Below are 18,295 nucleotides of genomic sequence, written 5' to 3' on the forward strand. Positions count from 1 at the left end.
ATTTGTAATGTGATGAAGGCTGAGTCCTCCTTTGCAGGGCTGTTTTGGGCTATAGTGATAATGAACATCAAGTGACCCACAGAGGGCCTGATACAGTCGGTGTTGAAGAAATCTTGTTCTCTTCCCTTCTCCTGCCAATGAATAATCTAGAAAGAGGAATGTTTAATCCACCCCGCCCCACAAGAGGTGAAATTCATACACAGAATAGATTAACAATAAGTGATTGCTATTCTATCACAGGGCTTTAAATGCATCTAATTTGATCCAACTTTGCCAGAATAGCATCAACAAATGCCATCACCCATGGTTTTAAGTGTTTACTCTGTGGCTGACACTGTGTATGTGTTATCTCCTCTAACTTACTCACCCTGTATCTGGGTTCCAGGTGACAGCAATCTGGCTCAAATTGTCTTGAGAAGGAAAAGGAAACTTATTGCCCAAAATATCTAAAAAGTTCTGAGGCTAAATTGCCTTCAGCGTTGGTTGGATCTAGGTGCTCCAACCATGCCAAGAATGTGTCTCATGCCTAAGCAACCTTGATGTCACCTTGTATTCTTAGGCAATCTCTTTCTGATCAGTGGGAAGAGGGCTCCCAGATACTCCAAGCTGACATCCTGCATCAGAAGGGACCAACTTTGTTTCCATAGTCCCAGCAAAAATCCTGGTGTCAGCCATGCTACGACCCCATAGCCAACCACTGTGGCTAACAGGAAGTGGAACTCTGATTGGCTAGGCTGAGTCACATTCATCTTCTCTGGGCCTCAGGGTGGAGTGTCAGCCCCATCAGAACCAGATGGACATGTGGGGGATGACCATTTTGCAGTGAAGATGGGGTGCTGCTAACAAAAGAAGGGAGAGTAGATGCTGTGTAATCACATCACCAGATTTCCCCTTCAGAGCAAATGTGATACACACAACTATTGCAGTGTGATGGCTCAGAGGGGGAACTTGGTGGCCAGACTGCCTGGGTTCATAGGCCAGCTCAGCCACTTAGTACTTGTGTGACCTTTGAAAAGTCACTTGACCTCTCTACCCCTCAGTTTCCCAAATTTTAACAAGAATGGTTATTGACCTTATCTCAGCTTGTTGGTGTGAAGGTTAAACGAGTTAACACATGAAAAATGTTCAGAGTGGGGCCTGGCACAGAGTAAGAGTTCATCTTCATAACCTATGTGCGTGACATCCCCTAGGCTTGTGCAGTGCACAACTGATGCAGCTGTACTCGGAAGTCCTGTTCAATGCATATGAACCAATATTTCCGTCATTTTGTGAATGGGAAAAAACAAAGCTCAGAGATGCTAAATAACCTACTCAAGGCCACAGGCTCATAAATAGAGGAGCTGGGACTGGAATCCAATTCTGCCTGACCATTGAGTCTGCTCTTAACGACCACACAATGCTGTGTGATGTCAAATGTTCAACCTCATGATAGATGAGAGGCCATATTGGTGAGAGCGCCGAATCCTGACCACTAGACCACCAGGGAATGCGAGAGGCCATATTGGGGGGGAGAATGTATCCCCACCACCATCCTTTGACGACAAGTGTCCAGAGCAGTGCCTGTCATAGTCAGAGCTCAACCTCATAACCCATGCACTTGGCACTCCCCAGGCTTGTACAGCACTTTGATCCTAGATGGCACCCGTCTCATCCTGCCCCTGAGGACCTTCAGGGTCCTCCCACAATCACTGAAGAGGCAGGACCTCACCAAATACCCCCAGGCCAAAGCTCAGTCACCCTTAATTTATGCTCAAGGTCAGAAGCACGTTCCCATCTGCGGCTGGGTTTGAGGAAGATTGGCAATGGGCGCATGCACATTTAATTGTGGGCTCCTAACCCAAGGGTCTGGAAAAGAAACGATGGCTTCCTTGGATGCCTGCCTTTCAGAATTTGAGCAGATGCTGGGGAAGGGTGGCCGACTTAATTAGTGAAGAATAAAAGGACTGAATGTGTGCGAGGATGGGGAGGAGGAGTTCTCTGGCGATTAAATGTGGATTGGTGCTTTGTGCCCACATATCTGTGGCATTACTGTATTGATTTTACAAGAAACAAGATTTGAAAGAGAAAGAAAAACATGAACTATATGAAAATTGAATCAGTTTTCTCATTGAGGGCTTATTGTAGTTCTAGTCATATACTAGGTCTGGAGAGGGATGGAAATCACAGGGCCTTTGTCTTATCCTAAACCTCTCTACCCTATGTCGTGAGGTCCTATACTAACCCAAGATAATCTCTGTGCATGGCATTCACTAGGCTTGTGCAGTGAACAACTAACACAACTGTATTCAGCAGTTCTACTTAATGAATGTGAACTGTTATTTCCTCCACTTTGTGAATGGGGAAAACCAAAACTCAGAGAGGCTAAGTAATCTGCTCAATGTCACAGACTCTAATTGATGAGACCATGGAAACGTGATGGTGACTTGGAGCTGAAAGATGTGAATTGGCAGTTGCCACCTAGGATCCTCATTACCACCCTGGCCAGGATAGACCCCAATCACCCTTCCCCAGGAGCCATTTGTCAACCATCTTTCCTCATTCCCCTCTGTTCTCTGTTCCATGCGGAGCCCCTCTTGGGAAGGCATTTTCAAAGCAGTGGTAGGCAGGCACATACCACCAAAGCATCTGATATCAGCCACATTACTTGCCACCTGACTTCATAAAAATGTCAGTCAAACAGCCTCAATATGGAAATAATGTGCAGTGAGTTATTCTTTCGCCAGGTCATTCATAATGGAAAATCAGCTTGAGATGGCCCTGTATTTCTTCCTGTTCCCTAAAGAGTAATAAATTGAAATTTTTAAAGCTTGGCATTAAGATGGCTTGTCAGCAGCAGCCTGGAGCCTGCCCAGTGGAGGGCTAGGTGTGGGGAATTTCTGGTCATGCCCATCCAGATCCTGTGAAGATCTGGGTCTGCTTCACTTGTGTGCCTCTGGGGTGGGCACCCTTACCCCCTGACCCCCACTCTGTCAGGAAACCTAAAATTCCTCCTTAAGATTGTGAATGCGCAAGCTGGGCCTCATCCTGGTGGTGTGACCTTGACATCTTGGACTCTCCTCCATTTTCCTCACCTCTAAAATAGGGTTAAAAATCCCTACTTCTCACTGTTAAGAGGATAAAAGGGATGATCAATAGCAACAACCACCATTACATTTTTAGCGTTTACTCAGTGCCGGGTACTGTACTCAGCACTACCATGTTTTCACTTATTTATTCTACAGAGAGCTTATGATGTAACTCACCCCATTTTACAGATGAGCAAACTGAGGCACAGCCAGGTTAAGTGACTGGCTGGGAGAGGCAGCTTCCCCAGGTCTGGCTCCAATGCCCAAGCTTTGACCTCCACACATGGTAGAATCTGGCTCTTGGCAAGTGGGGTTAAGTGTTGGTTCATCCCTATGGGATGAACTCGTTTATCTCCAGAAGGCTCTTGTAATGATGTGTGTTTCCTTGGTGCTACAACATTGATTCAACCTCCGAGTTCTGTCAGTTCTCTCTGATTTATCTACCTCTCGTTCTATAGTCCCCAGTCTGGTTCAGGCCATCACAACACTGCCTAAGTGGCTTTCATTATAGCACCAAGCCACTGAGCTAATTGCTCTTGAGTTCTGTCTTTATTTTAATTTATCTTGCCTGGATGTTCAGACTTTCTAGAGAAGAACAGTGGGGCCCAGCGATTTAGAGGTTGGGCTCTGGAGAAAGACAAATGCCATACGATTTCACTTACATGTGGCATCTAAAGAGAAAAATAAACAAACAAAACAGAAACCGACTCATAGATACAGAGAACATTTTGAAGGTTGCCAGATGGGAGGGAGATGGTGAATGAAAAAGCAGGAGGGATTAAGAAGTACAAATTGGTAGTTATAAAATAGTCATGTCGATTTAAGGTATAGCACAAGGAATATAGTCAGTAATATTGTAATATCTACATAGAGTGTCGGATGGGTACTAGATTTATCCAGGTGATCACTTTATAAGTTATATTAATGTCTATATCATAATCACTATATCATACACCTGGAAATAGTATAATATTATATGCCAACTATAACTGAAAAATAAAAAAAAAATTTTTAAATCAAATTAAAAAAAAAGAGGTTGGGCTCTGGAATTGGATCAGCCAGGCTTATCAACTGACCAGCTATGTGGCCTTGGGCAAGTCACTTCCCTTCTGTGAGCCGCAGTTTCCTCCTATGTGAATTAGTCCTAATGGTAACACAGTTCTCCTAGGGGTGTTGTGGGGTCATTATGAAGACAGGCAGATAAAGCACAGTGCACTGGAAATAGTCCCCAAGCAACAGTAGCAGGTGTGGCCATTAATGCCAAAACCATTGGGGCCAAGATAATCCTATCTCTAACCCAGTATGGGCTAAGAATACAGCCAACAGCCAGCCGTTGCCATTGACTGAGCTCACTCTGTGTTCATCTCTGCCTGGGGATAAATTGTCCCTCTCCCTGCTTGCTCCAGGGAAATTGGGGACAATAAGGAGCATTTCTGGATCATGCACTCTATACTATCTGAAAAATGGGGTTAAAAATAGAGCCTTCTTTCTCCAGTGGCTCTGAGGACCAGTGGCATCATACTGATGAAACCCTCAGCCGAAGGAGGAACTGAGCAGATGGGAACTGCTGTCATCCTATTCGCCTCTGTTGAGTTTCTTACAATGGCTCTCCCTTGCCTCCTGGCCCTGGGCCGAGCAACTTGGCCTGGCAGCGAGGCCCAGCGTGCTGCCTCTCTCTTCCACTATTAGTTATCTGACATCATCTCCCACGATGGCCCATCTGCTGCTGCCTGCCCAGACCTTTTGTTCTTTACATTCCCCACTGTGCAGATCCTTCCATTTTTTTTTTTCCTTCACTTCTATTCTGATTGGAGCACCTGTACCACCTCCTTCCTGGAGGACCACAGCAGTGTCCTCACTGGCCACCCTGTTTGCAGTCTTATCCAGTAAAGCCCATCCTCCCCACAACAGCCAGAGGGAGAACGTACCACTTTCCTTAGAAATCATCGATGATTTCCCCTACAGACCGAAAATAAATCTAAGCTTTGCATCCTGTCCCATGAGCATCACCTCCTCTCCCTCTCGGTACAGCTGTCCAGCCATGCTGGACATCCTTCTGTTCTTCAGCACCAGATTTGTTCCCGTTTTTGCCTCAGGGCCTTTGCACTTGCTCTCGCCCCCACCCCGAGTGCTCTTTCTCCTACATTTGCATGTGGCTGTCGGTTGCTTTGGTATCCTTTAGGTCTAAGCTTAAATGGCTCACATAGTAAGGCCTCTGTTTTTCGAATGAATCAAGGTCTGGTTTCGTTCTGCCTGAGGTGCAGGAGGGGAGCCTTTCATTGCATCTCCCTGCCTTTCCGGAGGCCCTGGAGTCATCTGAGGGAAGATAAGGCTGTGCCTGACTTCTTCTGTCCTCTTTCAATTATGCTCTAACAATGCTAATTACCTCCCCTTGCTCCACATCATTTTTCTCAGTGTGTCTCAATCTCTCCCAGTCACTGAAGGAAATGGGCCGCCAAGTCCTCTTGCAACAACAGTCTCTGCTACGAGCCCAACTGCAGGAGTGCATTGTCCTCGGGGTTTTGAAAATAGGGCTTTTGTGGATCATAGCAGCTGGCAGTGGGGTGAGGCTGGAACTAGCGGTGGCAGTGTAAGGAAGCTATGGGAGAAGGCGAGGGCCTCGATTTCCTCACCTATAAAATGGGGATATTAGCAGTAAGCACCTCACAGATCTAAAAAGAGGATGAAAAGAGAAAATGCAAGTAGAACCTTTTACAACTGTACTTGGTAAGTAATATTCAAATGAATGGCTGCCTCCTGGCTCCTCAGCTTCCATTGTCATTACTATTCTAATCTGTGAGCTGAGCTCCTGGACTTTCTGAGGGAGACATTCTATGCCCTCAGAAAGTTTGGAAGGGGATGAAAACGATTCCAAGTGGTTTTTACCCACAGAGTCCCCCACCTTGGCCTGTTGTCTTGCCTGGCCTTGGCTCTATTGTTTTCCTTTTATAGATCAATGGGGCCCCTTCACTGTCTCGGTAGTTGCAGGGATCAGAGATTGTATGCATATTGGTTCGTTAGGACTGTAGCTGGCTTTTTTTTATCTTCTGTGAGCACCAGCCTTAATATCATTTGGAGGGACGGTGAGGAAGTGTGCTGGTCAGGACATTGTAAGTGATGTCTTTGCTCCTTGTAGCTGTAGAACTTTGGGCAAAGCACGACCCTTCTCTGAGCCTCAAGTATTTTCCTTGAGTTATTTCTAAGGGTATTTTCTACTCAGAAATTCTAGGGTTCAGAAATCAAGAGACAACTGCCTATTGCGGAATGGACTTAGGGTTTGTGCACGGAAGTCGCTTTCCTCCAGTGGGGACTGTCTGTCTTCTAGGGCCACGTAGGTAATTGTACCTGCTTGATGGCCCCACTCTGACAGGATAGCAGGCCTATTGTGTGCAAGTGGGTGGAAGGATGAGCAAGAAGGGTGAGAAAGAGAAATTTTGTTTAAGTAGGTGGCGCTTAACCTTTGAGAATTTAATGAAAGTCATGAACCCAGGAAAATACTCACATGTGGAATATTATACATATCACTTAAAAGGGATTCACAGCTCTGGTTGAGAAATGTCTCCAAACCTCCTCCAGGAATCCTTCTCTGACCCCCATCTTGTATTCCCGGCACCCTTGTGTCCTCCTCCTCTTCCTGTACTCCTCGGAGTAGTTGTCATTAACTGTCCTTCCCTGTTTCCCTCATGGAAGAGCAGGGGCCAAGTTGACTGTTCCCTGAGTGCCTGTGCCTGGCACTCAGTGGGTGTCAGCAAATATTTGCTGAACAGAACTGGAGACTAGCTCCCAGCATTGAGGCAGGGGTGGCCCGGCCTTATTTTATAGAGCAGTGCCTGTTCAGCTTTGAGCGGGCTCAGCACCAGGCTGCCTCAAATGCAAACACATTTGCTTCCCCTAGTTGTTGGTTGATGACTAGTAGTGAAGACATGAGAGTCACCTGTAAGTGATTTTATTGTCTGAGAGGGGCTGGGCCGGGCTGGAGGGGAAGGACGTGCAAGGAAGCAGTGTCACAAGGCCTCGTCTCTTTTCTTCTCATCCTGTGGCCTGGTCCAGCTGGAGCAGAGTGAAGCAAAATGTGAGGATGCCTTGAAGACCCAGAAGGCGCTGACTGCGGACTTGGAGAGCATGCACAGCGAGCTGGAGAACGTGACCCGGAACAAGAGCCTGGTACCTGTACCCTCCCTTTCTGAAGCTGGCCTAGTGCAGCTCTCTGAGCTAGTGTGGGCCTACTGTGTGCTCGTCACTATAAGAGGGACGAGGGCACTTATAATGGACCTACTGGGTACCACACTGAAGGTACAGATACCCATTGTAGATCTATTGGGTGCTCAAGACTCTCAAAGTGCAGCATCCTACTACGAGCTGAACATTATAAAGATGTAAGGGCATATACGAGAGTCAAATGCGTGTTTGCCTCTGCAAAGATAGGCAAGGAACCTGTTGTGGACCTAATGTGTGCTCAGTACTATGGGAGCATCTGATATTAGCCTAGTGTTTGCTCAGCACCCTAAGTGGGAACAAAACTTTTGTTGTGCACCCAGAGCATGCTCACCACTGTAAGTAGTTCTCAGGCATCTGTTGTAGTCCTACTATACACTCCCCACCATAGGAGGGGACTTGGTCATTATTGCTGGGCTACTATATGTTCATTCTTATAAATAGAGACAAGGGCAACCCTCATGAACCCACTTAGCTTACTGCTATGAGGCAGTGGTCCCTAACCTTTTTGGCACCAGGGACCAGTTCATGGCCTGGCAGTTGGGGAACCCCGCTATAAAGACCCAGCCATCTATTATGGACATTCTATGTGCTCACCACTGAACAGGGACAAATGAATATATATTATGGATCTACTATGTTGGTGAAAATTGGGTGTAGGTTTCTAAGTCCCCTCTCTGAGTATACAGGGTTGGCTTAAATTTATTCTTTATATGTAAAATCCTAAAGTTGAAGTGTAACTAGAAACTTATAGGCAAGAGCTTATCTCAAGATCCTGACTGGCCTGTTTTGTCCCAAATTTTATTTGCATTAGATTAAGAGAAAATTGCCCACAAACATAGGCACATACACATACACACACAATATGCAGAGATGAATATGCATACTCATGTACAAAATCACCAAACAAACATACAAAATAAATGCCCTCATAGGCAAAATATGCATTTAAGTCTATCCATCTATTCAATACAGGTTTATTGAGCACCCGCTATTTGTAGGCCTAGTGCTGGGAATATGCCTGTGAACAGAACAAAGTCCCTTCTCGGGGAAATTACAGGAGTTTGCACTCACATATATGTACCATGCCCATTTAAAATGTGTGTATGTAGATCCCAGGTGGGCTTATGCAGATCTATACCCATTCACATACACACATGCTGCATTCACACAGTCACATACATGCCCAGTGCCCACGCACAGAGCTGTCATACCCATAGCATTCACTGGCACACCCATAGCCACCCTTACATGTAGATGGTCACTCACCTGATACCCCCACAGGCAAGCCCCGCATTGCTCTCCATCAGCTCCCTGCCGTTCCCTTCCCACCCACCCTTCAACTATTGTCTTTTCTCCCACCAGGTGGATGAGCAGCTGTACCGGCTGCAGTTTGAGAGAACAGACCTCCTGAAGCGCATTGACGAGGACCAGGATGACCTGAATGACCTCATGCAGAAGCACAAAGACCTCATTGCACAGGTAACAGCCTTAAATGGAGAAAAGCTTAGTGGTCTTGAGCCAGGTAGGTGGGGAATATTGAGAAGGTAATGTGGTTGGGCTACTCCCTGGTCTTAGGACGTTGAAAGGATAAATGCCACAAAGATATATAGGAATTGTGAAAGTTCATGTGAAGAGAATGTCACCTTCAGATGGCGTGCGCATCTCTGGAGGACATCTCCATCAAGCAAGATTTTGATTTATTCACATATCTATTCACTCATCCACCCACCCACATATCTATCCATCTACCCATCGAAATATTCATCCATCCACCATCCATCTGCTCATCAATGTACCCATTCACCTGTCTACTCTTTTATCTACCTGCCCACCTGTCTATCCATCCATCCATCCATCCATCCATCCATCCATCCATCCATCCATCCATCCATCCATCTATCCATCCTACCTATCAACCTCTTCATTCATTCATTCATTCATTCATTCATTCATTCATCATTCAGGATTTACTGAGCACCCACCATGTGTTAGACATTGTGTAGAATGACAAGGATAGTGTTTTGGGTAAAATGACATCCCTTTCCTGTCTTTGTGTAGCTCATAGTTTAGTGGACTGGACAGACCTTATCACATAGTCACCCAGATTGGAGAGGAGTCTTACAAACTGAGCCAAGAGTCTGGAAAGAAAATGAACATGGTTCTTCAAATCCTGACCTAGGTTGGAGGTCAGGAAAGACTTACCTGAGGAGGTGGCACTTGGATAGAGATCTGAACAAGGAGCAGGAGTTAGATTAGAGTGGAATAGTGAGGGAACAGCACACACAAAGGTACATTTCAGAGGCAGAAGGGAAGCTAGTGAAGGGAGTGTGGCACAAGATGAGGTTGGCGAGGCCAACACAGGAGGGCTAGATTAGGGTCTTGAAGGCTGTGATGAGTTTGGATTTCACTTTATGTGTGATAGGAATCATTGGCAAACTTTTAAGGGGAAAAAGAAGGAGAGCAATAGCCAGAATGCAGCCCCAGACTGTAAGCTCTACAGTGAAAAAATTCTCCTTTATTGTCCAAGACTATATCCCAGAGCCTAGAAGAGTGCCTGGCTTGGAGTAGGCATGCAGTAGATAGCTGTTGAATAAACAAAAGCTGCAGTCCAGGGGAGAGAGAATGGCAGATTGGACCAGGGAGGTGAAGTGAAGATGCGGGGAAGCGGATGAACCCAGAAGACAATTAGGAAGCACAATGGCAGGACAGGGAAAAGCAGAAGCTTTGGGGTGGAGCTGAGGGATGCAATGAGGACCTCTGGTGGATTTCTGATCCTTATAACTGATCTGATCTGCATAACTGATCTGATTTGCATAACCATGTAACAGCTCCCTCCCAGAGCAAAGAGCATCTTCTCCACATTGTACCCCCAGAGGAGGTCCAAGGTAGAATGCCTGCCAGGCATTGAATGCATTCTACAGAGATTTGATCTGAGGGAATTTCTGCTAAACAAGCAATAATAACAAAAAAGATCAATTATTTCATCAACGTGATAACAATCATCACAAAAATAGCCTATGGTATCTTCTGTATTTCTGAATCACACTTATTTTTTCAACATGGCAGTTTATTTATTTATTCAATTACAAAAGCAGCATATTCATATGCCCATTATAAATAATTTAAATAATAAATACATGTAGAAAACGGAAATTGAGGGACACTCCTGCTCTCTGGAATTTCTCTCAGTGGAGATAATCAGACTTAACGGTTTGGATCTACTTTTTTTAAGGACCTTTACTCTCCATTGCCTCATTTAATCTCTGAACAAACCCCAGGTAGAGGGGCTAAATGATGACAGTCAGCCCTTTTTACAGATGGAATACTGACGTGCAGAGAGCTTCTGGGGCTTGCCAAGGCCAGCATCCAGGTCTGGAATCCTAGTTACCTGAAAATCAGAATAGTTCTCTTCCCTCAGAATCTAGTGCTGTGGCCAGCCCATTTTTGTCTGGACTCTCAAGAATATATAATACAATGCTGGACAGTTGACCAAAGCTCTGGGCTTACATAATGGGAGTGACTCAGCAAACATTGAGACGAAGGAGGTTGGGGAGGATGTGAGAGATACCCTTTTGGTACTGGCATAGAGTCTCTGAGAAATTTAGACATCTGTGGGTGGTGAAAGAAGGGATTGCCAAGGACAGTTTCCCAGCAAGGGCTGTGGTCTCAAGGTGACATTTTTTGTTTCGCTAGTCTGCTGCTGACATTGGACTGATCCAGGAACTGCAGCTGCAGCTGGAGGAAGCCAAGAAGGAGAAACACAAGCTTCAGGAGCAAGTATGTGCTCAGAGCTGCCATATTGTGAGGGAAGAAGGGAAGGATTTTCTCGGGGACCTCAAGCTTTGGATCCTGGAAGCTGTCATTCATTCTCTTCTTTCCTCTCTCCTTCCCTCTTTCTCTCAACTTCAGTCTTGCACCAAATGAATTGAGAGCAATCCAAGCCCCCCCGCCCGCTGGCACATACACACCAACTCTTAACTGTGCCTGTTCAGCATCCAAAGAAGACACTCATCAGCCATTTAGGGCAGGATTTTCTCCCTCAGAAAAATAGCTCTAAGGAAATGGGATGGTCTGTGAAAGACAGGATCATCGGCCTATGCAAAATCTTCCTTCGAAGTCATGGTTCCTCCAAACATCCCTGAATTTCTCTGTTAGCTAGTGGGTTGCTATTATCCATGAAATTCTCACAGCTCTTCTAGAACTGTCCCATGTGCCTGCTTAGAGTGACTGTCAGAGTGACTGAGTTTCAAATGTCCATGGGCGCTGAATAACAAGCACGATGAAAGCACAGCAGCAGGGGCTGCTTGCTGGGTGTTAATGATGTACCAGGCACTCATCTCCTTTGGTCCTCACACACACACAAAAATGAAGAGATGAGGCTCAAGGAAGGGAACTAACTTGCCCAGGCCCATCCAGCTCAAGAATAGGGGAGCTAGGTTTTGAACTCTGATAAAGGTGCTTGGTACCCAAACCCACTTTGATTGTGTCCTTCGATGCTGAAACCTGCTGCTCACACATGGGCTTTGCTCCCTTAGCAGAGCAGGGAAAGAAAGTAAGAGAAGCACTGATTGAAAGTCTTGTTTTGGAGGCAGAAGGCCCAGGAAATGTCACCCGCTAGCACCCGAGACTCAGGGGCTGGGTCTGGTATCAGGGTCCTCAGAGTGGAACTGGCAGATTTTGCTTATACATTCAACATACAGTACCTGAGCCAAGAAGGAGGCAGTGTGAACAGGCCCAGGACTGGCTCCTGTGTGTGTCTCCATTCCAAGACAGTGGCCAATGGACCTTTTGGGTTTGCCCCCAGCTACAGGTGGCTCAGATGCGCATCGAGTACTTGGAGCAGTCCACCGTGGATCGAGCCATTGTCAGCAGGCAGGAGGCGATCATCTGTGACTTGGAGAACAAAACGGAGTTCCAGAAAGTGCAGATAAAAAGATTTGAGGTACTTAATGATGAGTATATATCGCCCTTTCTGAGGCCTTTTGTGTAAGTTCTATCCATCCTTCCACCATCCATCTATCCACTCCTATGCTTTTATCTGAATGTGTATTACTCATCCATCACCCAGATAAATTTCTTCTCTCCCTCTTTCCCAAAAACATTCATACTGTCCCACAAACTACCTAGCCATTTAACCCATCTACCTCTATCTATCTCTATCCAAATCCATATACCATCATCGGTCCATCCATCATCCCCCCTTCCATTTGTTTTTCCTTTTTCTCTTCCTCTATTCTTTTTTACTTCAGACCTCGATCCCCAGTCTGCCCAGTATCTTTTTATCCATTGATCTAATTCTGTCTATTACTCGCTCTTCCACTTATATGCCCAACACTCATTTTGAGCAGATATTTATTTTGAACCTAGTATGTGCTAGACTGTTTTAAGGACATGGAAGACAGATATAAAACATCCTGTTTTCTAGAAGCAGAGCTTTGCTGGAGAAGTGGGTAAGATATATACATAAGTACCCATAATATGGAGAGAGGGCTGTGAGGTTTGTGGGACAGAGGTCCCTTCAGGCCGAGGAATCAGGGAGGCTTCCAGGAGGTGGTGGCTTTGATGTTGGACTTTGAAGGACAGGTACTTGGGGTGGGGTTCCGTGATTGTAGTCACTTTTAGCCCTGTAGGCCAATGACACGAGACATTTTTAGAGGACATAACCATTATCAAAATCTATCCACATCAGCTACTCCACTTGACATTTACCACAGCCCCATGGGGCATGTAGAATAGAATGAGATGACCCCAGAAAGTTCAGGTGACTTAGTCAAGATTAAGCCAGGTAGCATCAGTGACAGGAGTAGATTGACACTTGACTTTCACTTCATCTTGGTCCCAGGCTCTAATTTCTCTGCAGCCAGCTGTCTTACCCACAGGATGACAGTGTATCTGGACAATGAGAGGCTGCACTCTTCATTCTGAAAGATTTCCTCCCAATTTCCTCCTGGGCATTTGGTCTCTAAGAAAGCTGTAATGGATGAAGAGCAAAGAAAAATTCTTTGCCTTGACCTTCAGTGGTTCTCAGAATTGCTCAAGGTATCCCTCAAGGCATAATCATCTCAGCAGATCACTTTGAAACTTTGATCTACTATATTTTAGATAATTAAATACATAATGTTAGGCTATATCATGTCTCTCTTTTTTTTTTACTTGATTCTAGTATAGTCAACTGATAGCAGAGAAAAAAGTCAACTATGGTAGAATAACTTTAAATGGCAGATTCTACCTCCAGTTCACTTCCCCCCACCCCCGGCCCCCGCCATCATTATTTGAATTTAGTAGAATCCAAGTCCTTGAGATGGGGTGCCTCAGGGACAGTTTGAGAAGTACTCTTCTTCCTTGTAACCTTCCTGCTGCCCTTCAAAATTGTTGCTAAACTCCATTTGAAAGGTGAAGAGGGACTAAATAGTAAAGTTTTTCTTTTAGGCCATTATTCAGTCTGATCTGAAAAGGGGCTCAGAGTATTTAGCAAAGACCTGAAATATTCATGTGGGCTCTGTTTTATGTCAACACTCAGGTATTTGCCCATCAGAATCATTTGGTTCCAGGCTTGTTGGCCAACTAATGAACTTTGGAGAACAGCCCCTGGGTTTTTCTGTAGCACTGGCGATGCCCACAGCTATTTTCTCTATTGTTTCATTGTGTTTTCATGGATTTTTCTTCCCAGAAAAGGAAACATGCTATAAAATATTAGAGCTGAGGCTCATGGGAGTTTATCTGCTCAAATCTCCCTGTTTTACAAATCGGGAAACCAAAACCCATGGAGGGCTTGCTCCCCCTGTGTAGTGTTCTCTCCCCTGACCAATCCACCTCCCAGACTTTGAGATGGATGAAGGCTGCTATAAATATTAATAATTCCCAACCCTTATACAAAGGTGCTATGTGCCAGGCCCTGAGCTAAGTCTTCTGCATAACTTACCATGTTCGGTCCTGACTTCATCCTTGGAATGTAGGTACTATAATCATCCCTGTCTCTCTAAGAGGTTAAATAACCTGCCCAAGGTCACACAGCCAGGAACAGGTTGAGCTAGAATTTGAACCTAGAACATATTCAGAGACAGGGTTCTTATCAGTATGATACACTGCCTCTCAGAATAGCATTTATCATTTCCTAAGTTTTTAAAGTATATTTTTCATTTTTGTATCAGAAATCAGGACAATTATCCTGATTATAAAAACACACAGAGACTCAGCAAAGGGTTTGTCTTCCTGGAGCCCCCTGTTTCATGCCTGTTTCATGTCTCTGGCCTCTGATTCCAAGGTGTGCGTATACTCTCTGACCCCCTCCAGGTCCTGGTGATTCGGCTTCGGGACAGCCTGATCAAGATGGGCGAGGAGCTTTCACAGGCGGCCATGGCCGAGGCTCAGCAGCGAGAGAGCAGCCAATATTACCAGCGGCGCCTGGAAGAGCTGAAGGCAGACATGGAAGAGCTGGTGCAGCGGGAGGCAGAGGCCAGCAGGAGGTGCATGGAGCTGGTGAGTGCTGTCCCCTACACTGGTGCTCATGTGATCGAGGGTTTGAAACTGGGGAGAGCCCTCCTTCCTTCTAAATGGGAGATTCATGGATGACTTTCTAGGGCCCTTGGGGTAAGCTGGAAGCAGGGAGAAACCTCAAAGGGCTAGGCAGAGGAACGATGCTGCCATTGGCTGTAAACTCTGGGAGTGGGCCCAAAGTAGACCAATGGCATTTCATTCACTCCTGCTGGAGGGTCGGTCTCTAAGGCCCTTGACGTCTCAGACTCCAGTTCCCGCTTCACACATTCCATTCAAAAAGCAGGGCAGCATCTTGTGAAGAGGAGGGAATCAACGTTCATTAAATGTCTACCTTGTATCGAATCTTAACATCCATAATATTATATAATCGTCGTAACAACCCTGCGAAGTCAGAATTATTATCTCATTTTACAGATGAGAAAACTGAGGCTTCAAAGAGGTGAGGTAACTTGTTTAAGGTCACATCTAATAAATACCAGAGCTATTTCTGGATAATTAATAGCTACAACAATGATAAAAAATAAAAAGATGTTAAAGCTGCTATTTATTAAGCACTTGCTATATGTTAGGTTCTGGGTTAAATATTTTTCATTTAAATCCTGTAGATATTGTGAGGTCGGTACTATTCTTGTCTCCGCTTTACAGTTGGGGAAACTGAGGCATAGGGACATCAACATGCCAAATTGAGGTTCAAAATGGTACATTCACTTGCCCAAGGCTACATGCTAGAAAGAATTTGAACTCAGGTCTGTCCAACTCTGCAGTCTCTTCTTTCATTCACTGAGCTATACTTTGCTCCGTAGGGTAGTCCAAGGGACATTTTAAAATTTGTTTCCTGCCCAATTTTCAAAAAATACAGTTTTCAAAAACTGTATTTTTTGAAAACAGTTTCCTTCAAGGATCATAGAGCATCTGGAGAGCCTGCCCCTCTTTTTCCACATGAGGCCAGATAGCTCTAAAACTCCAGGTTTTTTCTTCTGTGACCCAGGAGGCATCTGGCACTGCTTTTGTTTCCCACCATAGAGCCTTCACTGAGACAACCCACAACATGCTGAGGCTTGGCTCAGAAGTCTCTATGTCTCAGTCATTAGCTCCTACCCGCCCTGTCTACTCTGGTTTTGTGACAGCTCTCACCAACTCATCCTCCTGCAGTAGGTATATTTCTCTGGCCACTGCCTCCCAGGGCCAATGTCATTCCCATCAGCTTTGCCCTTGACAAGCCAGCATCTTGGCTGTTGTGTGTGGGAGAGGAGAGGCTCCACAAAGAGACCCAGGCTCTCAGACAAAGTCCAACCCCCATGACTGGCAGCTCCCATGGCCTCGGGAGAGAGAGAGGCACTTTCCTCCGGTAGACAGGATAACTTCCTCATTAACCAGCCCTGCTTCTCATGCAGCTGAGCTTCTCTCCTGCCAGCTCTGGCTGGGAGTGAGAGAACATCCCCAGTCTTTCTCCTCTGATGTCTTTTTTAACTGGCCAGACACCCAGGCGTTCTGGCCAGATCAAAGAGCGTTTCTTTTCCCTTCTCTCCTTTGCTATCTTTCTCTCTCTCCCCTTCTCTTCTCTCCTCTCCTTCCTTCTCTACTAACTTTCCTCTTCCTATCCCCATTCTTGGGGACATGTCTTTCAAGACCTTAAAATACTGAAAAGATTATAGCATAACCCTGTATATGAATTAAAATAGAAACAACACAAAATGATAAAACACAAAGCTCGCTTGTATGCTGAAATTAGACCTGGATCCTTCTTTGTTTTCTGATTGCAAGATTCTGGATAAGTTTACCAAGTCTGAACTTTTTATTTTGCTGTGTTTGTGGTTGGAAGGTATATATATATATGTCTTCTAGGGCTGCCTTAACTAATTATAAAAAATCTAGGTGGCTTTAAGCAATAGAAATTCATTCCCTCACAGTTCTGAAGGCCAGAATCCAAATTCAAGATATTGTCAGGGCTGTGCTCCCTCTGAAGGCTCAAGTGCAGAATCCTTCTTTGCCATTCCAAATTCTGGTGTTCTTTGGCTTATAGTGGCTGCATTACTCCAATCTCTGCTTCCATCTCCACATAGTCATCATCTCTGTGTACACCTCTCAAATATCTCTGCTTTTTTCTTATAAGGACATCTGTAATTAGATTTAGGGCCCACCTAAGTCCAGGTGGATTTCATCTTGAACTCTTTATCATAATTATATCAATAAAGACCATTTTTCCAAATAAAGTCAATTGACAGGTTCTAGTGGACATAAATTTTGGTGGGGGGTCACCCTTCCACCTGCTATAAGAGAGGAGGGCATGTTCCTGCTCTGCTGGTATTCTACGGTGATCCTGCACAGCCTGCTGTTTCCTCAGTGATTCTATGGATGAGCATGGCCCAAAGGGACAATGTCAGGCTGGCAGACCTTTCCTAAGAGTGGATGTCTTAAACTCACCAACCTATTTGCCCTCAAGTATGCCCTTGCCATTGGGCCCTGGAATATTTCCACTGGGAGAAGAAAGGATGTCATATTTTCTTATACCCCTCATTTATTCATTCAGCGTATCTATATTCAACACCTACTATGGGCATAGCACAGAAATGGGTGTTGCTGGGGAGGGGCAAGGAATCATAAGGTCCTGCTTTGTAGAAGCTGGCAAGGTAGACAAAGCCAAGCTCGGTGGGAGAGTTCATTGAGCACTGTCATTTTAAGATGAACCCTGTGGCCGAGGCCCCTCTATTGACATGGCTTCCTGGAACTTCCCCCAGGCTTCTCAGGAGATATCATCTCACCAATCCAGGGCTGTGTCTGTGTCACCAATGTGCCTTCCTCCATCCTCCCACCCCCCATAAGACAGGCTCCATGCCATACAGTCTCTATAAACTTCACCAAAAGCCTGCAAGGCAGTCAGGGTTCTGGTTCTTTCATTCATGCAAAATATATTCCTAGCTTTTACTATGGCCAAGCCCCGTACCAGATTTGGGGATCCAGCAGGGAACTTGATACAGTCCTGCCTTTAAGGAGCTCACACCGAATGGAAGATAAGGCTAAGGTCATCGCTTGTGTATTTTATACTTTTCTCTTTAAGTGGTACTCAGAGCTTTCACAGGCAAAACGAGGTGTCTGTGCTCTGCCATTTGGGGGACCATGCCCCCTGTCACCACCACAAATCATTTCTTTGGGTAAAGCATTTCCCTCTTCACCTTCCATTTATGAAATTCAATCTCTGTGAGGGACAGAATGAATTTCCTAACTCCCCAGTGCAAGCATTCATTCATTCATTTCCTGGACAAATATTTATTGAGTCGCTCTAAGCTCAGGCCCTTTGCAGATGCTGTCTTCTTTCATGCTTACGTCAATCCCAGCAGGTGGAGAATGTGGAGGTGCAGACCTGCAGAGAGCCTTACCCAGGGCTGCAGGATCTGCAGTGGCAGAGCTGGGATTGGCAGCCCTGTGTGTCCAACTCTAAAGTTATCCTTGTGACACGACACTGCCCTTTTAGCCCAACGCTGCTGAAAAATGGCTCTGCTGTGGAGACCAAAAAA

The 18,295-nt window shown here is 45.5% G+C and overlaps 1 protein-coding gene across 1 annotated transcript in view; it reads left to right on the forward strand.

The window, feature by feature from the left end:
* MYO18B (myosin XVIIIB) overlaps nucleotides 1-18,295 on the forward strand; it is a 228,518-nt gene that overhangs the window by 145,312 nt on the left and 64,911 nt on the right. The window contains exons 34-38 of the mRNA XM_006904961.1: nucleotides 7,116-7,229; nucleotides 8,646-8,762; nucleotides 10,977-11,060; nucleotides 12,088-12,225; nucleotides 14,577-14,762. Of these exons, the coding sequence (XP_006905023.1) occupies nucleotides 7,116-7,229; nucleotides 8,646-8,762; nucleotides 10,977-11,060; nucleotides 12,088-12,225; nucleotides 14,577-14,762 (639 nt within the window). The remainder of the gene's footprint in view (nucleotides 1-7,115; nucleotides 7,230-8,645; nucleotides 8,763-10,976; nucleotides 11,061-12,087; nucleotides 12,226-14,576; nucleotides 14,763-18,295) is intronic.

Source organism: Pteropus alecto, unplaced genomic scaffold (genome assembly GCF_000325575.1).
Source record: "Pteropus alecto unplaced genomic scaffold, ASM32557v1 scaffold190, whole genome shotgun sequence".
Classification (NCBI taxonomy): Eukaryota; Metazoa; Chordata; class Mammalia; order Chiroptera; family Pteropodidae; genus Pteropus; species Pteropus alecto.